The 26,303-nt window shown below is 42.6% G+C and overlaps 1 protein-coding gene across 2 annotated transcripts in view; it reads left to right on the top strand.

Moving 5' to 3' along the window:
* LOC139765869 (dual oxidase 2-like) overlaps positions 1-25,928 on the top strand; it is a 188,292-nt gene extending 162,364 nt beyond the window's left edge. For both annotated transcript variants that reach the window (XM_071693732.1, XM_071693733.1), the window contains 7 exons: positions 3,206-3,326; positions 3,633-3,724; positions 5,282-5,416; positions 5,552-5,713; positions 15,507-15,662; positions 18,958-19,086; positions 25,103-25,928. In XM_071693732.1, the coding sequence (XP_071549833.1) occupies positions 3,206-3,326; positions 3,633-3,724; positions 5,282-5,416; positions 5,552-5,713; positions 15,507-15,662; positions 18,958-19,086; positions 25,103-25,225 (918 nt within the window). In that variant the 3' untranslated portion in view covers positions 25,226-25,928. The remainder of the gene's footprint in view (positions 1-3,205; positions 3,327-3,632; positions 3,725-5,281; positions 5,417-5,551; positions 5,714-15,506; positions 15,663-18,957; positions 19,087-25,102) is intronic.
* Positions 25,929-26,303: the final 375 nt, after the last annotated feature.

The raw sequence follows: 26,303 nt of genomic DNA, 5'->3' as shown, positions 1-26,303 counted from the left end.
ACAGAGGTATAAGTTTGTTGAGTATTCCTGGGAAATTATATGGGAGAGTATTGATTGAGAGAATAAAGGCATGTACAGAGCCTTCATATTGGGGAAGCGCAGTGTGGTTTCAGAAGTGGTAGAGGATGTGTGGATTAGATGTTTGCTTTGAAGGATGTATGTGAGAAATACTTAGAAAAGCAAATGGATTTGTATGTAGCATTTATGGATCTGGAGAAGGCATATGACAGAGTTGACACAGATGCTCTGTGGAAGGTATTAAGAGTATATTCGTGTGGGAGGTAAGTTGCTAGGAGCAGTGAAAAGTTTTTATGAAGGATGTAAGGTATGTGTACGAGTAGGAAGAGAGGAAAGTGATTATGTGTACATATATTTTTTTCTTTCAAACTATTCGCCATTTCCCGCGTTAGCAAGGGAGCGTTAAGAACAGAGGACTGGGCCGCTGAGGGAATATCCTAACCTGGCCCCCTTCTCTGTTCCTTCTTTTGGAAAATTAAAAAAAAACAAGAGTTGAGGATTTCCAGCCCCCCGCTCCCTCCCCTTTTAGTCGCCTTCTACGACACGCAGGGAATACGTGGGAAGTATTTTTTCTCCCCTATCCCCAGGGATATATATATATATATATATATATATATATATATATATATATATATATATATATATATATATTTATATGCATTTGGGAACTTTTCGTGTTTCATTTTCCCCGTGGACTCATAGGAATATATATATATATATATATATATATATATATATATATATATATATATATATATATATATATTCATTTATTTATTTTGCTTTGTCGCTGTCTCCCGCGTTAGCGAGGTAACGCAAGGAAACAGACGAAAGAATGGCCCAACCCACCCACATACACATGTATATACATACACGTCCACACACGCAAATATACATACCTATACATCTCAGTCTATACATATATATACACACACAGACATATACATATATACACATGTACATAATTTTTACTGTCTGCCTTTATTTATTCCCATCGCCACCTCGCCACACATGGAATAACAACCCCCTCCCTCCTCACGTGTGCGAAGTAGCGCTAGGAAAAGACAACAAAGGCCCCATTCGTTCACATTCAGTCTCTAGGTGTCATGTAATAATGCACCGAAACCACAGCTCCATTTCCATATCCAGGCCCCATAGAACTTTCCATTGTTTACCCTAGACGCTTCACATGCCCTGGTTCAATCCATTGACAGCACGTCGACCCCGGTATACCATATCGTTCCAATTCACTCTATTCCTTGCGCGCCTTTCACCCTCCTGCATGTTCAGGCCCCGATCACTCAAAATCTTTTTCACTCCATCTTTCCACCTCCAATTTGGTCTCCCACTTCTCCTCGTTCCCTCCACCTCTGACACGTATATCCTCTTGGTCAATCTTCCTTCACTCATTCTCTCCATGTGACCAAACCATTTCAAAACACTCTCTTCTGCTCTCTCAACCACACTCTTTTTATTACCACACATCTCTCTTACCCTTACATTACTTACTCGATCAAACCACCTCACACCACATATTGTCCTCAAACATCCGATTTCCAGCACATCCACCCTCCTGCGCACAACTCTATCCATAGCCCACGCCTCGCAACCATACAACATTGTTGGAACCACTATTCCTTCAAACATACCCATTTTTGCTTTCCGAGATAATGTTCTCGACTTCCAAACATTCTTCAAGGCTCCCAGAATTTTCGCCCCCTCCCCCACCCTATGATTCACTTCCGCTTCCATTGTTCCATCCGCTGCCAGATCCACTCCCAGATATATATATATATATATATATATATATATATATATATATATATATATATATATATATATATATATATATATATTTCGCTGTTGTTCGCTGATGATACAGCGCTGGTGGCTGATTCATGTGAGAAACTGCAGAAGCTGGTGACTGAGTTTGGTAAAGTGTGTGAAAGAAGAAAGTTAAGAGCAAATGTGAATAAGAGCAAGGTTATTAGGTACAGTAGGGTTGAGGGTCAAGTCAATTGGGAGGTAAGTTTGAATGGAGAAAAACTGGAGGAAGTAAAGTGTTTTAGATATCTGGGAGTGGATCTGGCAGCGGATGGAACCATGGAAGCGGAAGTGGATCATAGGGTGGGGGAGGGGGCGAAAATCCTGGGAGCCTTGAAGAATGTGTGGAAGTCGAGAACATTATCTCGGAAAGCAAAAATGGGTATTTTGAAGGAATAGTGGTTCCAACAATGTTGTATGGTTGCGAGGCGTGGGCTATGGATGGAGTTGTGCGCAGGAGGGTGGATGTGCTGGAAATGAGATGTTTGAGGACAAAGTGTGGTGTGAGGTGGTTTGATCGAGTAAGTAACGTAAGGGTAAGAGAGATGTGTGGAAATAAAAAGAGCGTGGTTGAGAGAGCAGAAGAGGGTGTTTTGAAGTGGTTTGGGCACATGGAGAGAATGAGTGAGGAAAGATTGACCAAGAGGATATATGTGTCAGAGGTGGAGGGAACGAGGAGGAGAGGGAGACCAAATTGGAGGTGGAAAGATGGAGTGAAAAAGATTTTGTGTGATCGGGGCCTGAACATGCAGGAGGGTGAAAGGAGGGCAAGGAATAGAGTGAATTGGATCGATGTGGTATACCGGGGTTGACGTGCTGTCAGTGGATTGAATCAGGGCATGTGAAGCGTCTGGGGTAAACCATGGAAAGCTGTATAGGTATGTATATTTGCGTGTGTGGACGTGCATGTATATACATGTGTATGGGGGTGGGTTGGGCCACTTCTTTCGTCTGTGTCCTGGCGCTACCTCGCAAACGCGGGAGACAGCGACAAAGCAAAAAAAAAAAAAGAAAATATATATATATATATATATATATATATATATATACCCCTACCCTTGGGAAATGTGTATCCCTGCCTTGAATAATATGTATCTCTACCCTAGGTTACATACATCTCCACTCTGAGTTATATATAACCTTATTAAGGGACATGTCTCTACGCTGAATTATATGTATTCCTACCTTAGGATATATGGATCTCTGCTCTAGGATGATGGGATATATGTATCCCTACCCTGGTTTATATGTATCTCTATCCTCGGTTACATGAATTCCCTAGATTACATGCTTCCTTGCACTGAGTTACATGCATTTCAACTACAAGATGTATGTATTTCTTCCCTGTGTCCTCTCCTGGCAGCCTCCATTCTTTCACTTCTTCTTCCTGGCGCCATGCATCCTCTTCGTGCTGGACAAGCTCGTCTCCGTGTCCAGGAATAAGATCAAGATAGATGTCATCAGCGTCCAGCACCTTCCCTCCAGTAAGCATTGTCCCCTGATTATTGTACTGCCCTTTAGTATCTGTTTTGCTCCTCAGTAGAGATCATTGTCTTATCATTATTGTATTACCCTCCAGTAAGTGTCATTTTCTTCTAGATATTGTATGTCCTCCAGTCAGTGTTATTGAATACCCTTCACTAACTGCCCTCCCCTTCCGGAAAGTGCTTTTGCCCTCCATTAAGTACATCACAAACATCCGATGTCATTAACTGTTATCTGTTAGATTCATTGCTCCTACAATTTCTGTTAAGTAGTAAGTTAAAAGATAATGTTCACGATGCTTACAGATGTAGTTCGACTGGAGATCCGTCGACCACCAAACTTTAGCTTCTTGTCTGGACAGTGGGTGAAGATAGCATCCCTGGGCATCAGTGAACAGGTAGGCCAGTCATGAATTCTGTGTAAGGACAGAGGGGCCAGCAGGAGGTAGGATGGGGTAGATACACAAACCCTAAAGCTGTTTCTCTTTACACTTTAGATGGTAATTCCTGTTACAATAGGAAGTTGAAGGCAAAGTCGCCTCCAGACAATGTGGCTGCATTTACATATCATCACATTTTTGTGTCAAGGGCTCGACACTTGTTACACAGGCAAATAGCGTCAGTGAGGTGGAAATTTTTCAGTACCTGAGGATGGCAGGCTCAAAAGAAACCCAAGGAGGCTAGGCAAGAGTGAGGGAACACAGGGAGGCTAAAGGGCTGTGAGGAGCATTGGGAGGCTAGAGGAGAGTGAGAGAGCACAGGTAGAAGAGAGTGGTAGAACACAGAGGTAAGAGAAGAGTGAGGGAACACAGGAAGGCTAGAGAAGAGTGGTGCAACACAGAGGCAAAAGAAGAACGATGGAATACAGGGAGGCTAGAGGAGAGTGTTGGGGCACTGGGAGGCTAGAGGAGAGTGAGGGAACACAGGAAGATGAGAGTGAGGGAACAAAAGGAAGAAAGGGAAGAACAAAACACAGGGAAGTTAGGGAAGAGTCAGGGAACGTAGGGAAGTTAGAGCAAATATGAGAGTGCAGGGGAAGTAGGAAGAAAGAGGGAACTCAGGAAAGCTAGGGAAGAATGAGAGAACCCAAGGAAGCTATGGAATAGCGAAGCAAAGCAGGGAAACTGAGGAAGAATGAGAGAATGCAGGGAAGCTAAGGAAGAATGAGAAAACGCAGGGAAGCTAGGGAAGAATGAAAGAGAAAAAGAAAAACGCAGGGCGACTGAGGAGAAAAATACGGGAATAGTAAGGTATCATGGAATGATTAAAAAATAGCTTAATTGACAAGATTTACTTAACCAATAACTTAGGGAAAGGTTTTCTCTTTTCCAGAAAATCTCTTTTTCTTTAAGAATTATCTCGAGTACTGATATGTCCCACACTAAGACTGACAAGTACAGTGATTCAAGAATGCGGATATAGGTCGCATTGACAAGTGTACATTGTGTTAAACCTAAAGTACGATGGATAACATGACCTTAGGGGTATGGGAAGTAATATGACCAAGTCTTTGGGAACAGCTATGACCTTAGAGCGAGATGACTTAAGTTTTGGTCATTGAAATGACCCAATATGTTGGAAGTAAGGATGCAGATATTAAGGTAACCCAAGTTGTGGAGAGTAAGGTGGTCACAAGATTTGAGATGGACGTTATACTGTGAAGTCTGGATGTTGGTGGTCATGAGGGTCAAAGCTTGTGGTCACCTTAACGTCAAAAGATTGAAATGACTTTGAGGTTTGAGCACTCGGATAATTCCAAGAAATCTGAGGCATGATGTCATTCTGAATGTGATAAATGATGCGATCTTGTGTTGTGCTTCTAATTAAGATAACCCCCTTATGTAGGCTGTGAGGTGTTGCCAGTCTGGAAGGCGGCATCTTGTCATGGGGAATTACTCAACCCAATCGTCTCAGAAGGTAAGACTGCTTCTGACTGTCTCTCATGCTGCCCACAGGAGTACCACCCATTCACGCTGTCCTCGGCCCCTCACGAGAAAAACTTAACGTTGCACATCCGAGCCGTGGGCCCCTGGACCAAGAAGTTGTCCGAAGTCTACCAGGAGCAGCCGCTTGGCCTCAAATACCCAGCGGTACGTGGACATTCATGCATTACCTCAATTCATGTAATGTCTAATTGCCTTTGACGTTATTGTGATCTTTCATAGCAGATGTTTAATTTTATAGATGTCTCTGGGAATTATCCACACGATTCTTTTATTCTAAAGATTTTCATGGATGGCCCATTCGGCGAGGGACACCAGATGTGGTGGGACTATGAGACTGTAGTCTTGGTTGCAGGAGGAATCGGGGTCACACCCTTCTCTTCCATCCTGAAGGATATTGCCTACAAGCTGCAGCACTCTAGTACTCTCCTTAAAACGAAGAAGGTACGTGGCTTTTATGGAACCTCCTTCTGTCATATTTCCTTTTGCCGTAGTAGGATCTTTCATTTTCTTCATTGACCCAGTCGGGTAGAAGCATAGTGGAATCAAGCGACAAAAACAGAAAAGATCGCCACCCAAGGGGACCGCCATCCAGGGGCCGCCACTCAGGGGAGAGCCACCCACGGGCCGCCACTCAGGGGAACGCCACTCAGGGGCCAATCTTAAGGGAACCGCCACCCAGGGGCCATCACTAAGTGGATCGCCACTCAGGGGGCGACAGTCAAGGTAACCCTATCCACGGACCATCACTCGGGATGTAAACCAATGAGCCGCCACTCTGGAGATCCCACCCAGGGGTCATCCCCATGGGGATGGCCAACCAGGGGCCATCCTCAAGGGCACCGCAAAGCAGCGGCTGCCACGTCAAGAGACCGCCACCCAGGTCCTGCCTGACTAATCTCATTCTTCCATGTAAGGTACTCCAGTGATCAGGGACTGACGTATCATCTATGTATGTTAAGTACACATAAAAGAACGTGTAGTAAACTATCTGAAAATGATTCCTCACAACTTAATCTAAACGTTTTGAACTCTCCCCAAGATGTACAGTATTGAATGTCATCTGTGTCATAAGCAAACTTAGCATGATTGTTAGGCTTTCTGAAATTAATGAGGTTTTCAGCAGCCATCATAAGCGCTCTATCCCCAAACTCACAATTTTGTTCAACAACATCCTCTACATTTCAAATTTACTGATCAAAATTCACAAGCTTACCATCAAATAACTCGTGTGATTCCCTAGCGAGTTTTACTATAAAAACGTTTTTGTGAAGGAATCGTTTGTCCTGAGTTCCCATGATGTGGAGGGGTTGGTGGGGAATCAGGTGGTTTTTGGTAAGGCATTGTGCGAGGCAATGCTTGTGGGTCGCCTGAGTTACCAGAATCCATCAAAACAACATCGACTGATGTAGCCATTTACCTAAAGATCCTAGGTAAATTTCCAAATGCATATGAAATTTACCTCTATAACACGAGTCCTTATCAGACATATATTAGAATATAAAAGAAAGCACCTAATTAGCCGAAATAAAAATACCACCTACCTAAACTTATATATCATGAATCATATTCAAAAAGTTTGCAAGAACACAATAAATGCTGTTACTGAATGTACACTTAACACTATGACACATTATTAGAAGACTCTATAATAAAGGAGTCATCACCCAAGTATCATAATAACAGAAAAAAAATCATAAGTAATGGAACAATAGGTGGAATCCCTGATTAATTGCTTAGAGAAATCAGATATCAATCAGAAATGAATAGTCATGTCAAGAAGCACTGAAAAGTAAATATATATTTATTTATTTATATCTATTTTGCTTTGTCGCTGTCTCCCGCGTTAGCGAGGTAGCGCAAGGAAACAGACGAAAGAATGGCCCAACCCACCCACATACACATGTATATACATACACGTCCACACACGCAAATATACATACCTATACATCTCAACGTATACATATATATATATATATATATATATATATATATATATATATATATATATATATATATATATATATATATATATATACACACACACACAGACATATACATATATACACATGTACATGATTCATACTGTCTGCCTTTATTCATTCCCATCGCCACCTCGTCACACATGAAATAACAACCCTCTCCCCCCTCATGTGTGCGAGGTAGTGCTAGGAAAAGACAACAAAGGCCACGTTCCTGCACACTCAGTCTCTAGCTGTCATGTAATAATGCACCGAAACCACAGCTCCCTTTCCACCTCCAGGCCCCACAGAACTTTTCATGGTTTACCCCAGACGCTTCATATGCCGTGGTTCAATCCATTGACAGCACGTCGACCGCGGTATACCACATCGTTCCAATTCACTCTATTCCTTGCACGCCTTTCACCCTCCTGCATGTTCAGGCCCCGATCACTCAAAATCTTTTTCACTCCATCTTTCCACCTCCAATTTGGTCTCCCACTTCTCCTCGTTCCCTCCACCTCTGACACATATATCCTCTTTGTCAATCTTCCCTCACTCATTCTCTCCATGTGACCAAACCATTTCAAAACACCCTCTTCTGCTCTCTCAACCACACTCTTTTTATTACCGCACATCTCTCTTACCCTATTATTACTTACTCGATCAAACCACCTCACACCACATATTGTCCTCAAACATCTCATTTCCAGCACATCCACCCTCCTCTGCACAACTCTATCCATAGCCAACGCCTTGCAACCATATAACATTGTTGGAACCACTATTCCTTCAAACCTACCCACATTTGCTTTCCGAGATAATATTGTCGACTTCCACACATTCTTCAACGCTCCCAGAATTTTCGCCCCCTCCCCCACCCTATGATTCACTTCCGCTTCCATGGTTCCATCCGCTGCCAAATCCACTCCCAGATATCTAAAACACTTCACTTCCTCCAGTTTTTCTCCATTCAAACTTACCTCCCAATTGACTTGACCCTAAACCCTACTGTACCTAATAACCTTGCTCTTATTCACATTTACTCTTAACTTTCTTCTTTCACACACTTTACCAAACTCAGTCACCAGCTTCTGCAGTTTCTCACATGAATCAGCCACCAGCGCTGTATCATCTGCGAACAACAACTGATTCATTTCCCAAGCTCTCTCATCCACAACACACTGCATACTTGCCCCTCTTTCCAAAACTCTTTCATTCACCTCCCTAACAACCCCATCCATAAACAAATTAAACAACCATGGGGACATCACACACCCCTACCGCAAACCTACATTCACTGAGAACCAATCACTTTCCTTTCTTCCTACACGTACACATGCCTTACATCCTCGATAAAAACTTTTCACTGCTTCTAACAACTTGCCTCCCACACCATTTATTCATAACACCTTCGACAGAGCATCTCTATCAACTCTATCATATGCCTTCTCCAGATCCATAAATGCTACATAAAAATCCATTTGCATTTCTAAGTATTTCTCACATACATTCTTCAAAGCAAACACCTGATCCACACATCCTCTACCACTTCTGAAACCACACTGCTCCTCCCCAATCTGATGCTCTGTACATGCCTTCACCCTCGCAATCAATACCCTCCCATATAATTTACCAGGAATACTCAACAAACTTGTACCTCTGTAATTTGAGCACTCACTCTTATCCCCTTTGCCTTTGTACAATGGCACTATGCAAGCATTCCGCCAATCCTCAGGCACCTCACTATGAATCATACATACATCAAATAACCTTACCAGCCAGTCAACAATACAGTCACCCCTTTTTTTTTTTAATAAATTCCACTGCAATACCACCCAAACCTGCTGCCTTGCCGGCTTTCATCTTCCGTAAAGCTTTTACCACCTCTTCTCTGTTTACCAAATCATTTTCCCTAACCTTCTCACTTTGCACACCACCTCGGCCAAAACACCCTATATCTGCCACTTTGTCATCAAACACATTCAACAATCCATCAAAATACTCACTCCATCTCCTCACATCACCACTACTTGTTATCACCTCCCCATTAGCCCCGTTCACTGAAGTTCCCATTTGCTCCCTTGTCTTACGCACTTTATTTACCTCCTTCCAAAACATCTTTTTATTCTCACTAAAATTTAATGATACACTCTCACCCCAACTCTCATTTGCCCTCTTTTTCACCTCTCACACCTTTCTCTTGACCTCCTGCCTCTTTCTTTTATACATCTCCCACTCATTTGCATTTTTTTCCCTGCAAAAATCGTCCAAATGCCTCTCTCTTCTCTTTCACTGATAATCTTACTTCTTCATCCCACCACTCACTACCCTTTCTAATCACCCACCTCCCACGCTTCTCATGCCACAAGCATCTTTTGCGCAATCCATCACTGCTTCCCTAAATACATCCCATTCCTCCCCCACTCTCCTTACCTCCTTTGTTCTCACCTTTTTCCATTCTTTACTCAGTCTCTCCTGGTACTTCCTTACACAAGTCTCCTTCACAAGCTCTCTTACTCTCACCACTCTCTTCACCCCAACATTCTCTCTTTTTTTCTGAAAACCCCTACAAATCTTCACCTTCGCCTCCACAAGATAATGATCAGACATCCCTCCAGTTGAACCTCTCAGCACATTAACATCCAAAAGTCTCTCTTTCGCGCGCCTATCAATTAACACGTAATCCAATAACGCTCTCTGGCCATCTCTCCCACTTACATACGTATACTTATGTATGTCTCGCTTTTTAAACCAGGTATTCCCAATCACCAGTCCTTTTTCAGCTCATAAATCTACAAGCTCTTCACCATTTCCATTTACAACACTGAACACCCCATGTATACCAATTATTCCCTCAACTGCCACATTACTCACCTTTGCATTCAATTCACCCATCACTATAACCCGGTCTTGTGCTTCAAAACCACTAACACACTCATTCAGCTGCTCCCAAAACACTTGCCTCTCATGATCTTTCTTCTCATGCCCAGGTGCATATGCACCAATAATCACCTATCTCTCTCCATCAACTTTCAGTTTTACCCATATCAATCTAGAATTTACTTTCTTACACTCTATCACATGCTCCCACAACTCCTGTTTCAGGAGTAGTGCTACTCCTTCCCTTGCTCTTGTCCTCTCACTAACCCCTGACTTTACTCCCAAGACATTTCCAAACCACTCTTCCCCTTTACCATTGAGCTTCATTTCACTCAGAGCCAAAACATCCAGGTTCCTTACCTCAAACATACTACCTATCTCTCCTTTTTTCTCATCTTGGTTACATCCACACACATTTAGACACCCCAGTCTGAGCCTTCGAGGAGGATGAGCACTCCCCGCGTGACTCCTTCTGTTTCCCCTTTTAGAAAGTTAAAATACAAGGAGGGGAGGGTTTCTGGCCCCCCGCTCTCGTCCCCTTTAGTTGCCTTCTACGACACGTGAGGAATGCGTGGGAAGTATTCTTTCTTCCCAATCCCCAGGGATATATATATATATATATATATATATATATATATATATATATATATATATATATGATATATATATCATATATTATTATTATTTTTTTATTATACTTTGTCGCTGTCTCCCGCGTTTGCGAGGTAGCGCAAGGAAACAGACGAAAGAAATGGCCCAACCCCCCCCCCCATACATGTATATACATACGTCCACACACACAAATATACATACCTACACAGCTTTCCATGGTTTACCCCAGACGCTTCATATGCCTTGATTCAATCCACTGACAGCACGTCAACCCCGGTATACCACATCGCTCCAATTCACTCTATTCCTTGCCCTCCTTTCACCCTCCTGCATGTTCAGGCCCCGATCACACAAAATCTTTTTCACTCCATCTTTCCACCTCCAGTTTGGTCTCCCTCTTCTCCTCGTTCCCTCCACCTCCGACACATATATCCTCTTGGTCAATCTTTCCTCACTCATTCTCTCCATGTGCCCAAACCACTTCAAAACACCCTCTTCTGCTCTCTCAACCACGCTCTTTTTATTTCCACACATCTCTCTTACCCTTACGTTACTCACTCGATCAAACCACCTCACACCACACATTGTCCTCAAACATCTCATTTCCAGCACATCCATCCTCCTGCGCACAACTCTATCCATAGCCCACGCCTCGCAACCATACAACATTGTTGGAACCACTATTCCTTCAAACATACCCATTTTTGCTTTCCGAAATAATATTCTCGACTTCCACACATTATTCAAGGCCCCCAGAATTTTCGCCCCCTCCCCCACCCTATGATCCATTTCCGCTTCCATGGTTCCATCCGCTGCCAGATCCACTCCCAGATATCTAAAACACTTTACTTCCTCCAGTTTTTCTCCATTCAAACTCACCTCCCAATTGACTTGACCCTCAACCCTACTGTACCTAATAACCTTGCTCTTATTCACATTTACTCTTATCTTTCTTCTTCCACACACTTTACCAAACTCAGTCACCAGCTTCTGCAGTTTCTCACATGAATCAGCCACCAGCGCTGTATCATCAGCGAACAACAACTGACTCACTTGCCAAGCTCTCTCATCCCCAACAGACTTCATACTTGCCCCTCTTTCCAAAACTCTTGCATTTACCTCCCTAACAACCCCATCCATAAACAAATTAAACAACCATGGAGACATCACACACCCCTGCCGCAAACCTATATATATATATATATATATATATATATATATATATATATATATATATATATGTATGGAAGGAGGTAAATAAAGTGCGTAAGACAAGGGAGCAAATGGGAACTTCAGTGAAGGGCGCAAATGGGGAGGTGATAACAAGTAGTGGTGATGTGAGAAGGAGATGGAGTGAGTATTTTGAAGGTTTGTTGAATGTGTTTGATGATAGAGTGGCAGATATAGGGTGTTTTGGTCGAGGTGGTGTGCAAAGTGAGAGGGTTAGGGAAAATGATTTGGTAAACAGAGAAGAGGTAGTGAAAGCTTTACGGAAGATGAAAGCCGTCAAGGCAGCAGGTTTGGATGGTATTGCAGTGGAATTTATTAAAAAAGGGGGTGACTGTATTGTTGACTGGTTGGTAAGGTTATTTAATGTATGTATGACTCATGGTGAGGTGCCTGAGGATTGGCGGAATGCGTGCATAGTGCCATTGTACAAAGGCAAAGGGGATAAGAGTGAGTGCTCAAATTACAGAGGTATAAGTTTGTTGAGTATTCCTGGTAAATTATATGGGAGGGTATTGATTGAGAGGGTGAAGGCATGTACAGAGCATCAGATTGGGGAAGAGCAGTGTGGTTTCAGAAGTGGTAGAGGATGTGTGGATCAGGTGTTTGCTTTGAAGAATGTATGTGAGAAATACTTAGAAAAGCAAATGGATTTTTATGTAGCATTTATGGATCTGGAGAAGGCCATTGTACAAAGGCAAAGGGGATAAGAGTGAGTGCTCAAATTACAGAGGTATAAGTTTGTTGAGTATTCCTGGTAAATTATATGGGAGGGTATTGATTGAGAGGGTGAAGGCATGTACAGAGCATCAGATTGGGGAAGAGCAGTGTGGTTTCAGAAGTGGTAGAGGATGTGTGGATCAGGTGTTTGCTTTGAAGAATGTATGTGAGAAATACTTAGAAAAGCAAATGGATTTGTATGTAGCATTTATGGATCTGGAGAAGGCATATGATAGAGTTGATAGAGATGCTCTGTGGAAGGTATTAAGAATATATGGTGTGGGAGGAAAGTTGTTAGAAGCAGTGAAAAGTTTTTATCGAGGATGTAAGGCATGTGTACGTGTAGGAAGAGAGGAAAGTGATTGGTTCTCAGTGAATGTAGGTTTGCGGTAGGGGTGTGTGATGTCTCCATGGTTGTTTAATTTGTTTATGGATGGGGTTGTTAGGGAGGTAAATGCAAGAGTTTTGGAAAGAGGGGCAAGTATGAAGTCTGTTGGGGATGAGAGAGCTTGGCAAGTGAGTCAGTTGTTGTTCGCTGATGATACAGCGCTAGTGGCTGATTCATGTGAGAAACTGCAGAAGCTGGTGACTGAGTTTGGTAAAGTGTGTGGAAGAAGAAAGTTAAGAGTAAATGTGAATAAGAGCAAGGTTATTTGGTACAGTAGGGTTGAGGGTCAAGTCAATTGGGAGGTAGGTTTGAATGGAGAAAAACTGGAGAAAGTGAAGTGTTTTAGATATCTGGGAGTGGATCTGGCAGCGGATGGAACCATGGAAGCGGAAGTGGATCATAGGGTGGGGGAGGGGGCGAAAATTCTGGGGGCCTTGAAGAATGTGTGGAAGTCGAGAACATTATCTCGGAAAGCAAAAATGGGTATGTTTGAAGGAATAGTGGTTCCAACAATGTTGTATGGTTGCGAGGCGTGGGCTATGGATAGAGTTGTGCGCAGGAGGATGGATGTGCTGGAAATGAGATGTTTGAGGACAATGTGTGGTGTGAGGTGGTTTGATCGAGTGAGTAACGTAAGGGTAAGAGAGATGTGTGGAAATAAAAAGAGCGTGGTTGAGAGAGCAGAAGAGGGTGTTTTGAAGTGGTTTGGGCACATGGAGAGAATGAGTGAGGAGAGATTGACCAAGAGGATATATGTGTCGGAGGTGGAGGGAACGAGGAGAAGAGGGAGACCAAATTGGAGGTGGAAAGATGGAGTGAAAAAGATTTTGTGTGATCGGGGCCTAAACATGCAGGAGGGTGAAAGGAGGGCAAGGAATAGAGTGAATTGGAGCGATGTGGTATACCGGGGTTGACGTGCTGTCAGTGGATTGAATCAAGGCATGTGAAGCGTCTGGGGTAAACCATGGAAAGCTGTGTAGGTATGTATATTTGCGTGTGTGGACGTATGTATATACATGTGTATGGGGGGGGGGGGTTGGGCCATTTCTTTCGTCTGTTTCCTTGCGCTACCTCGCAAACACGGGAGACAGCGACAAAGTATAATAAAAAAATAAAAATAATAATATATGTATGTATTATCCCTAGGGATAGGGGAGAAAGAATACTTCCCACGTATTCCCTGCGTGTCGTAGACGGCGACTAAAAGGGGAGGGAGCGGGTGGCTGCAAATCCTCCCCTCTCGTTTTTTTTTTTTTAATTTTCCATAAGAAGGAACAGAGAAGGGGGCCAGGCGAGGATATTCCCTCTAAGGCCCAGTCCTCTGTTCTTAACGATACCTCGCTAATGCGGGAAATGGCGAATAGTATGAAATATATATGTATATATACATGTGGTATGAAATATATATGTATATATACATGTGGTTTCCTTGCTCTACCTCACTAACGCGGGAGACAGCGACAAGGTATAATGGAAAAATATGAAAGGTAATCACCTATCCGTGATGATAGTATGAAGGTGAAATCGCATGTCTGTAGTTCATATAATTTCATTTAACATATAATATTTTTATGCACGTGGCATGACATGTTTTGTTGAGACAATACACATCATCAGGTGCCACTACTTAACAAAGTTATTTAAATCCCAACATCACACTATGTTCCCAACGTCTAACACCATTTTCCTAGGCCAAGCACTGTCTGCTTTGTCTGGTCATAACCCATGTAAGGGAGAGTGATTAATTGGAGGGGGGGGGGGGTCAGGTGGCAGAGGTTGACCTGGTTAGCTGGGTGTCCTGAACAACTTTTGTATATTTTCATGTTTCGTCATTTCTCTCATAATAATTTGATTAATGCTAGGATGGGCTTTAAAACTACCTGGGGACAAATTAAAGTTCTTAGTATTAGCAATGAAGACAGATTCAATGACGTTACCTGGCATAATCAGCAGAAGGGTATAAAATGACGGGAATTTCAAGATCTCTGAGGAGTTCATTTTCATGACAATGTTTAGCGATCGCATTTTTGTGGTCATCCTTGCTTACTGAATGTCTGTGCCAATAACACCTCTCCGTTAGTTTTAACAGTCTGGCTTAAATGAATATACTTACATGCCTTGCGTTTAACGTCGTAATCACTCGCAATTGTTGCATGATTTGGCCTTTTATTTATTAAGGTTTTGCTGATCCCAGTGAACAGTGGCTCCTATTTGCTAAAGAGGGTCTTGTGAGCCGTATGGCAGTGGCCTACCTCTTGTTAACAGGAATGCCTTTAGATTTTAAGGATAGCTCTAGGATTGATCTTCCTTTTAAAGATGAGTTTAAGACTGATCCTGTTGTTTAAGGATGACTTTAGGGGTGATCTTCCAGTTTAAGGAAGACTCTGGGAGTGATCCTCCTGTTCAAAAGCTATACTAGGAGTGATTTCCTTGTTCATGTTGACAGGTAATCTTTCTATGGACGACCAGGAGCCAGCGACAGTACGAGTGGATGACAGACATCCTCCAAGAGGTGGAAAAGATAGACACGAAAAACATCATACGCAACCACATCTTTATCACACAGTTCAAGAGCAAGTTTGATTTGAGGACCATTATGTTGGTTCGTACTCTTGGCTTACTTGTATCGTCTTCCTCCTGGCTTATTTGTATTGTTTTCCTCCTGTTTTACTTGCATTGTCTTCTTTCTGGCTGACTTGAAATGCCTTCCTCCTGGCTTACTTGCATTGTATTGCTTCTGGCTGACCTCTATCATCTTCCTGCTGACTCACTTGTATTGTCTTCCTTCTTGCTCACGTGTACTGTCTTCCTCCTAACTTACTTGCATTGTCTTCCTTCTGGCTGACCTATATTGTCTTCCCCCTAACTCACTTGTATTGCCTTACTCCTGGCTTACCTGTGTTATCTTTCCCCAGGCTAGCCTGTATTGACATCCTCTTGGCTGTATCTACTGTCTTCCTCCTGTATCTCTTATATTGCCTTCCTTCTGGCCCACTTGTATTGCATTCCTTTTGGCTGACATGTATTACCTTCCTCGTGGCTGACTTGTATTGTCTTCCTCCTGGCTGACCTCCATTATCTTCCTCCAGGCTCACTTGTATTGTCTTATTCTTGGTTGACCTGTATTGTCTTATCCTGGCTACTTGTATTGTCTTCTGCCTGGCTTACTTGTATTGGCTTCCTCCTGGCTGACCTGTATTATCTTCCTCATGGCTCACTTGTATTGTCTTCCTCCTGGCTGATGTGCATTTTCTCCCTCCAGGCTCACTTGATTGTCTTCCTCCTGACTTACTTGTATTGTCTTCCTCCTGACTTACTTGCATTGTCTTCCTCCTTGCATTATCTTCCTTCTGGCTGACCTGTATAATTATCCTAGCTCACCTGTGTTGTCTTCCTCCTGACTTATTTGCATTATCTTCCTTCTGGCTGACCTGTATTGACTTCCACCTGAACTTATTTGCATTGTCATCCTTCTGGCTGACCTCTATAGTCTTCCTCCTGGCTTACTTGCATTGTCTTCCTCCTGGCTCACATGCATTGTCTTCCTTATGATTTAGCTGTTTTTCCTCCTGACTTGGCTGAACTACATTGCCTTCCTCCTGACTCATATGTATTGTTTTCCTCCTGGCTTACCTGTATTATCTTCCTCCTGATTGACCTGTACTGTCTTCCTCTTGGCTTACTTGTACTGTTATCCTCTTTGCTGTATCTATATTGTCTTCCTTCTGGATCATTTGTCTTCTTTCTGGCCCACTTGTATTGTCTTCCTCTTGGCTTACTTTTATTGTCTTTCTCCCGGCTGACTTATATTGTTTTCCTCGTGACTCACTTGTATCATCTTCCTCTTGACTGAATTGCAATGTCTTCTTTCTTGCTGACCTACAACATCTACCTCACTTGTATTGTCTTATTCCTGGCTGACTGTATTGTTTTTACTTTTTAGATTACTTCTACTGGTTTACTTTTTTTAATGTTAGCTGAAACGTCACGGTCAGCTGAGGCCCTAATCAAGGCCATTCCATTAACGATATACCCTAGCCAAAGCCAGGTACGCAATTTATCGACCAACGCCTACGAGTGGATGAACATGTGGTTAACTGTGGACTGACTGGCGCAACTTGGATTTGAACCGATGCTCTTGACCCTGGCCGGCCCGTGAATGCGTCGCAGTAAGCAGCGCTAACCGATACACCACGCAACTTGTATTGTCTTCTTCCTGGCTGACCTGTATTTCTTCCTCCTGACTTATCTCTTTTGTCTTCCACCTGGCTCACTTATAATGTCTTCCTCTTGGCTTCCTTGTATTGCCTTTCCCCTGGCTGACCTGGGGGAAGACAACACTTATATCATCTTCAACGTGGATCACTTGTAATGTCTTCCTCCTGGCTGATCTGCAATATCTTCATCTTGGCTACCCGGCTGACCTTTATTGCCTTCCTCCTGGCTTGCTTGTATTGTCTTCATCCTTGATCATTTATCTTTTCTTCCATGCTGACTGTATTGCCTTCTTTCTAGCTTATTTGTATTGTTTTTCTCCTGGATAATTGTATTTTCCTCCTGGCTGACCTGTATTGTTTTCCTCTTGGCTTACTTGTATTGTTTTCCACCTATCTCACTCCCTATTGTCTTCCTCCTTGATCACTTAGCTTGCCTTTCTATTGGCTTACAATTAATTTCTTTCTCTTGGATAACTTATATTGTCGTCTTCCTGGCTCACTTGTGTTGCCTTCTCTCAAGTTTACATGTATCATTTTCCTCCTGACTGACCTGTAGTGTCTTTCTCATGGCTTACTTTTTATTGTATTCTTTTCCTTTTGGCTTGTACTGTCTTCACCCTGGCTCACTTGTATTACCTTCCCCTGGTTTGTAATGTCCTTCTCCTGGCTTACCTGTAATGTCCTCTAGGTTTACCTGTATTGTCTTCCTCCTGGCTTGTATTATCTTCCTTCTTGCTTTCTTGTATTCTCCTCCTCCTGGCTGACTTGTATTGGCTTCCTTCTGGCTTACTTGTATTCTCTTCCTGGCTGACTTGTATTGGCTTCCTTCTGGCTTACTTGTATTCTCTTCCTGGCTGACTTGTAATGCCTTCCTCCTGGCTCACTTGTATTGCTTTCCTCCTGTCTTAATTGTATTTTCTTCCTTACTTGTATTCTACTCCTGGCTGACTTGTATTGCCTTCCTCCTGGCTCGCTTGTATTGCTTTCCTCCCGTCTTAATTATATTTTCTTCCTCCTGGATCTTTTTTATTGTCTTCCTTCAGGTTTACATATATTGTCTTCCTCCTGGCTCACTCGTATTGACTTCTTTCAGCCTTGTGTCATCATCTTCCTGGCTCACTTTTATTGTCTTTGTCTTAGCTTATTTTATTGTCTTCCTCCTTTGGTGTAAGTGATTACTTGTATGGCCTTCCTCCTCTGGTGTATGTGATTACTTGAATGGTCTTCCTCCTCTGGTGTATGTGATTACTGTTTGAATGTTATAGGGACTGAGTTTTACACTAGTGTTGCCCAGTCTGTTAACACGTATATACGTATCATCTCTCTCCTCCTCTGTATGTACACACATACACAGACACAACACAAATATCAAGCTAAGCCATTTATCGACCAGCCCCAAGGGGAGGGTGTATATCTGGGCTGGGTAAAGGCCAAGTGCCACATTCAAGATTCCAACCCATGTGGACCCAACGCTGGAAGGACTCAGGGTAACGCTAACCATGACACCAAGGAGGTATATATATGTGTGTGTGTGTGTGTGTGGGTGTGTGCACATATATGAAAATACATGTCTCCTGTCATAGAGATACTTCTGTAGAGCTGCTCAAGAATATAAGCGTGTAAGAATGTGATTTTTAATAATTTCTTACTGTAAAAGCTAACGCTGTTTTTGTTTGCCAGTATCTAGCGGAAAGACACTTCCAGCGTATCTCGGGCACCTCCCTCTTCACAGGACTACGTGCCATCACACACTTTGGCCGACCCATATTCCTTTCCATCTTCAAATCCATCAAGAAGAAGTACAGTACAGTGAGTAGCACCAGCCCCTACATACTATATCTGCTGTAACATTCAGCTTGAAGTACTTCAGTATACTAGGTATCACCAGTCCCACTGTATCATAACTGCTGTAACAGTAATCATGAAGTAGAGTACTGTGAGTAGCACCAGTCGTGGTTTACTGTAACTGCTGTAACATTAATCTTGAAGTAGAGTACTGTGAGCAGCACCAGTTCTGGTGTTCTGTAACATTAATCTTGAAGTAGAGTACTGTGAGCAGCACCACTCCTGTTGTACTGTAACATAAATTTTGAAATAGAATAGTTAAAACAGCACCAATCTTGATGTACCATTACTGCTGTCATGTTAATTTCGAAGTGGAGTACAGAGAGCAGAACCAGTCCTGGTCAAGTGTAACATCATTCATACAGCACATTACTCTGGCTGGATCATATTTATAGCTGCTTCAGTTTAGGGATTTTCTTTCCTGTAAAAAACAGATTATTTATTTATCTAAATTTATTTTACTTCGTCGCTGTCTCCCGTGTTAGCGAGGTAGCGCAAGGAAACAGACGAAAGAATGGCCCAACCCACCCACATACACATGTATATACATACACGTCCACACACGCAAGTATATACATACCTTTACATCTCAACGTATACATATATATACACACACAGACATATACATATATACACATGTACATAATTCATACTGTCTGCCTTTATTCATTCCCATCGCCACCCTGCCACACATGAAATAACAACCCCCTCCCCCAGCATGTGCGTGAGGTAGTGCTAGGAAAAGACAACAAAGGCCACATTCGTTCACACTCAGTCTCTGGCTGTCATGTATAATGCACCGAAACCACAACTCCCTTTCCACATCCAGGCCCCACAGAACTTTCCATGGTTTACCCCAGACGCTTCACATGCCCTGGTTCAATCCATTGACAGCACGTTGACCCCGGTATACCACATCGTTCCAATTTACTCTATTCCTTGCACGCCTTTCATCCTCCTGCATATTCAGGCCCCGATCTCTCAAAATCTTTTTCACTCCATCTTTCCACCTCCAATTTGGTCTCCCACTTCTCGTTCCCTCCACCTCTGACACATATATCCTCTTTGTCAATCTTTCCTCACTCATTCTCTCCATGTGACCAAACCATTTCTAAACACCCTCTTCTGCTCTCTCAACCACACTTTTTATTACCACACATCTCTCTTACCCTGTCATTAGTTACTTGATCAAACCACCTCACACCACATATTGTCCTCAAACATCTCGTTTCCAGCACATCCATCCTCCTGCGCACAACTCTCCATAACCCATGCCTCACAACCATATAACATTGTTGGAACCACTATTCCTTCAAACGTACCCATTTTTCCTTTCTGAGATAATGTTCTCGACTTCCACACATTCTTCAACTTTCCCAGAACTTTCGCCCCCTCCCCCACTCTATGATTCACTTCCGCTTCCATGGTTCCATCCGTTGCCAAATCCACTCCCAGATATCTAAAACACTTCACTTTCTCCAGTTTTTCTCCATTCAAACTTACCTCCCAATTGACTTGTCCCTCAACCCTACAGTACCTAATAACTTTGCTCTTATTCACATTTACTCTCAGTTTTCTTCTTTCACACACTTTACCAAACTCAGTCACCAGCTTCTGCAGTTTCTCGCGCGAATCAGCCACCAGTGCTGTATCATCAACGAATAACAACTGACTCACTTCCCAAGCTCTCTCATCCCCAACAGACTGCATACTTGCCCCTCTTTCCAGAACTCTTGCATTCACCTCCCTAACAACCCCATCCATAAACAAATTAAACAACCATGGAGACATCACGCACCCCTGCCGCAAACCAACATTCACTGAGAACCAATCACTTTCCTGTCTTCCTACACGTACACATGCCTTACGTCCTTGATAAAAACTTTTCACTGCTTCTAACAACTTGCCTCCCACACCATATATTCTTAATACCTTCCACAGAGCATCTCTATCAACTCTATCATATGCCTTTTCCAGATCCATAAATGCTATATACAAATCCATTTGCTTTTCTAAGTATCTCTCACATACATTCTTCAAAGCAAACACCTGATCCACACATCCTCTACCACTTCTGAAACCACACTGCTCTTCCCCAATCTGATGCTCTGTACATGCCTTCACCCTCTCAGTCAATAACCTCCCTACATAATTTCCCAGGAATACTCAACAAACTTATACCTCTGTAATTTGAGCACTCACCTTTAACCCCTTTGCCTTTGTACAATGGCACTATGGAAGCATTCCACCAATCCTCAGGCACCTCACCATGAGTCATACATACATTAAATAACCTTGCCAACCAGTCAACAATACTGTCACCCCCTATTTTAATAAATTCCACTGCAATACCATCCAAACCTGCTGCCTTGCCGGCTTTCATCTTCCGCAAAGCTTTCACCACCTCTTCTCTGTTTACCAAATCATTCTCCCAAACCCTCTCACTTTGCACACCACCTCGACCAAAACACCCTATATCTGCCACCCTATCATCAAAACATTCTACAGACCTTCAAAATACTCACTACATCTCCTTCTCACATCACTACTATTTGTTACCATCTCCTCATTAAACCCCTTCACTGAAGTTCCCATTTGTTCCCTTGTCTTACGCACTTTATTTACCTCCTTCCAGAACATCATTTTATTCTCCCTAAGATTTAATTATACTCTCTCACCCAACTCTCATTTGCCCTCTTTTTCACCTCTCGCACCTTTCTCTTGACCTCCTGCCGCTTTCTTTTATACATTTCCCAGTCATTTGCATTATTTCCCTGCAAAAATCGAAAGTTCTGGGAGCACTGAAAAATGTGTGGAAGTCGAGAACGTTATCTCGGAAAGGAAAAATGGGTATGTTTCAAGAAATAGTGGTTCCAACAAGGATATATGGTTGCGAGGAGTGTTCTATAGATAGAGTTGTGCGGAGGAGGGTGGATGTGCTGGAAATGAGATGTTTGAGGACAATATGTGGTGTGAGGTGGTTTGATCGAGTAACTAATAATAGGGTAAGAGAGATGTGTGGTAATAAAAAGTGAGGTTGAGAGAGCAGAAGAGGGTGTTTTGAAATGGTTTGGTCACATGGAGAGAATGAGTAAGGAAAGATTGACCAAGAGGATATATGCGTCAGAAGTGGAGGGAACGATGAGAAGTGGGAGGCCAAATTGGAGGTGGAAAGATGGAGTAAAAAAGATTTTGAGCGATCGGGGCCTGAACATGCAGGAGGGTGAAAGGCGTGCAAGGAATAGATTGAATTGGAACGATGTGGTATACTGGGATCGACGTGCTGTCAATGGATTGAACTAGGGCATGTGAAGCGTCTGGGGTAAAGCATGGAAAGTTCCTTGTTGTCTTTTCCTTGCACTACCTCGTGCACATGCGGGGGGAGGGGGTTGTTATTTCATGTGTGGCAGGGTGGCGACGGAAATGAATAAGGGCAGACAGTATGAATTATGTACATGTATATGTCTGTATATATATATATATATATATATATATATATATATATATATATATATATTTTTTTTTTTTTTGCTTTGTCGCTGTCTCCCGCGTTTGCGAGGTAGCGCAAGGAAACAGACGAAAGAAATGGCCCAACCCACCCCCATACACATGTATATATATACGTCCACACACGCAAATATACATACCTACACAGCTTTCCATGGTTTACCCCAGACGCTTCACGTGCCTTGATTCAATCCACTGACAGCACATCAACCCCGGTATACCACATCGCTCCAATTCACTCTATTCCTTGCCCTCCTTTCACCCTCCTGCATGTTCAGGCCCCGATCACACAAAATCTTTTTCACTCCATCTTTCCACCTCCAATTTGGTCTCCCTCTTCTCCTCGTTCCCTCCACCTCCGACACATATATCCTCTTGGTCAATCTTTCCTCACTCATTCTCTCCATGTGACCAAACCATTTCAAAACACCCTCTTCTGCTCTCTCAACCACGCTCTTTTTATTTCCACACATCTCTCTTACCCTTACGTTACTTACTCGATCAAACCACCTCACACCACACATTGTCCTCAAACATCTCATTTCCAGCACATCCATCCTCCTGTGCACAACTCTATCCATAGTCCACGCCTCGCAACCATACAACATTGTTGGAACCACTATTCCTTCAAACATACCCATTTTTGCTTTCCGAGATAATGTTCTCGATTTCCACACATTCTTCAAGGCTCCCAGAATTTTCGCCCCCTCCCCCACCCTATGATCCACTTCCGCTTCCATGGTTCCATCCGCTGCCAGATCCACTCCCAGATATCTAAAACACTTCACTTCCTCCAGTTTTCTCCATTCAAACTCACCTCCCAATTGACTTGACCCTCAATCCTACTGTACCTAATAACCTTGCTCTTATTCACATTTACTCTTAACTTTCTTCTTTCACACACTTTACCAAACTCAGTCACCAGCTTCTGCAGTTTCTCACATGAATCAGCCACCAGCGCTGTATCATCAGCGAACAACAACTGACTCACTTCCCAAGCTCTCTCATCCCCAACAGACTTCATACTTGCCCCTCTTTCCAAAACTCTTGCATTCACCTCCCTAACAACCCCATCCATAAACAAATTAAACAACCATGGAGACATCACACACCCCTGCCGCAAACCTACATTCACTGAGAACCAATCACTTTCCTCTCTTCCTACACGTACACATGCCTTACATCCTCGATAAAAACTTTTCACTGCTTCTAACAACTTGCCTCCCACACCATATATTCTTAATACCTTCCACAGAGCATCTCTATCAACTCTATCATATGCCTTCTCCAGATCCATAAATGCTACATACAAATCCATTTGCTTTTCTAAGTATTTCTCACATACATTCTTCAAAGCAAACACCTGATCCACACATCCTCTACCACTTCTGAAACCACACTGCTCTTCCCCAATCTGATGCTCTGTACATGCCTTCACCCTCTCAATCAATACCCTCCCATATAATTTGCCAGGAATACTCACCAGACTTATACCTCTGTAATTTGAGCACTCACTCTTATCCCCTTTGCCTTTGTACAATGGCACTATGCACGCATTCCGCCAATCCTCAGGCACCTCACCATGAGTCATACATACATTAAATAACCTTACCAACCAGTCAACAATACAGTCACCCCCTTTTTTAATAAATTCCACTGCAATACCATCCAAACCTGCTGCCTTGCCGGCTTTCATCTTCCGCAAAGCTTTTACTACCTCTTCTCTGTTTACCAAATCATTTTCCCTAACCCTCGCACTTTGCACACCACCTCGACCAAAACACCCTATATCTGCCACTCTATCATCAAACACATTCAACAAACCTTCAAAATACTCACTCCATCTCCTTCTCACATCACCACTACTTGTTATCACCTCCCCATTTGCGCCCTTCACTGAAGTTCCCATTTGCTCCCTTTCAAACTATTCGCCATTTCCCGCATTAGAGAGGTAGCGTTAAGAACAGAGGACTGGGCCTTTGAGGGGCTACCCTCACCTGGCCCAATTCTCTGTTCCTTCTTTTGGAAAATTAAAAAAAAAAAAAAACGAGAGGGGAGGATTTCCAGCCCCCCGCTCCCTCCCCTTTTTGTCGCCTTCTACGACACGCAGGGAATACGTGGGAAGTATTCTTTCTCCCCTATCCCCAGGGATAATATATATATATATATATATATATATATATATATATATATATATATATATATATATATATATACGTTGAGATGTATAGGTATGTATATGTGCGTGTGTGGACGTGTACGCATATACATGTGTATGTGGGTGGGTTGGGCCATTCTTTCGTCTGTTTCCTTGTGCTACCTCGCTAACACGGGAGACAGCGACAAAGTATAATAAAGAAATGATAAATATATATATATATATATATATATATATATATATATATATATATATATATATATATATATATATATATATATATATGTTACAGAGAGATTTTGTCTTATTTCTCAGGTTTCCCATGTGGGCGTATTCACCTGTGGAAGTCCAACTCTCAGTCAGTCTGTCGAACTTGGCTGTGAACAAGTCAACAAGGAGGGCGGTACATTTTTTAGGCATTACTTTGAGAACTTTTAACCCAAGAATGTATTGTCTCTCATTCCCTTCAATGCTAAGGCCTGTGAAGACTTTAGTGGCTGGCAATAATTATTTAGAACATCAGTATCAATGGCCATCATTAAGACTTACTTTATTAAGTACTTGAAGCACACTCAGTTTTGTGCGCTGCTGAATCAAATCACTACAGTTACTCCAACTCACCTCAAACTAATCCTAGTCACACTGTATCGCTTAGGATACCTTTGCCCTTTGCTCTTACATAGCCAGTGCATCCTTGCCTTTGGTCACCTACAGCTTGGTCTGTGGCCAGCCACAGTCTGGACCGTGGCCAGCCACAGCCTGGTCCATGGGCAGCCGCAATCTTTTCCACAGCCAGTCACAGCACTCATTACAATGTTGGCTTCTGAGGATATACAACCTCACAGAGCATTGTTTACATCTTCTTGCCTTGGGAACTGTTCTTGTGTTCCTGTTTCTGAAACTCTGAATTATATAATGATCATATATATCTAGATTAAATAAGTGTTGTATAGTGCAATGGTGCCTTACAAATATCTTGTAGCTCATATGTATTGTATAATGTAGTGTAAATACTTCTTAGAATCCAGTTGTTTAATCCAGTAAAGCAATACCAATTTTCCCTTCTCCATTGTTTACTGATTTTAAGATGATTACATAGATTATACTGTAGTTGGTTCAGGAATAGATATCATCATCCAATGCCCTCTGTTTAATGAATTTATCCTGGTAATCTCCTAGAGACTTTAATGATCAGCCTGCTGTGTTAAATTTATCATTAAGTGTGCGAGTTTGTGTGTGTGTGGTGTTTTACTTTAGGAAAACCCCAACTTATGCAATCAATAGTGTTGCTGCTAGGGCTAAAGTAGTGCAACCGATAATACTCCAGTACTGTTGCTGGAAGTATTGGAGTATTTTAGCTGGAAGCACTAAAGTAGCATAGCTGAAATACTGCAGTATTATAGCTGGTAGTACAGCAGTAGTGTAGGTGGTAGGACTACATTACTGTAGCTGTTAGTACCAGGTTAGATTAGGTTGGGTTGGGTTGGGTTGGGTTAAGTTGGGTTGGGTTGGGTTG

The sequence above is a fragment of the Panulirus ornatus genome, chromosome 56, assembly GCF_036320965.1.
Source record: "Panulirus ornatus isolate Po-2019 chromosome 56, ASM3632096v1, whole genome shotgun sequence".
Lineage (NCBI taxonomy): Eukaryota > Metazoa > Arthropoda > Malacostraca > Decapoda > Palinuridae > Panulirus > Panulirus ornatus.
The sequence above is the reverse complement of the archived record's forward strand: the minus strand, read 5'-3'. Positions and strand labels throughout refer to the sequence as shown.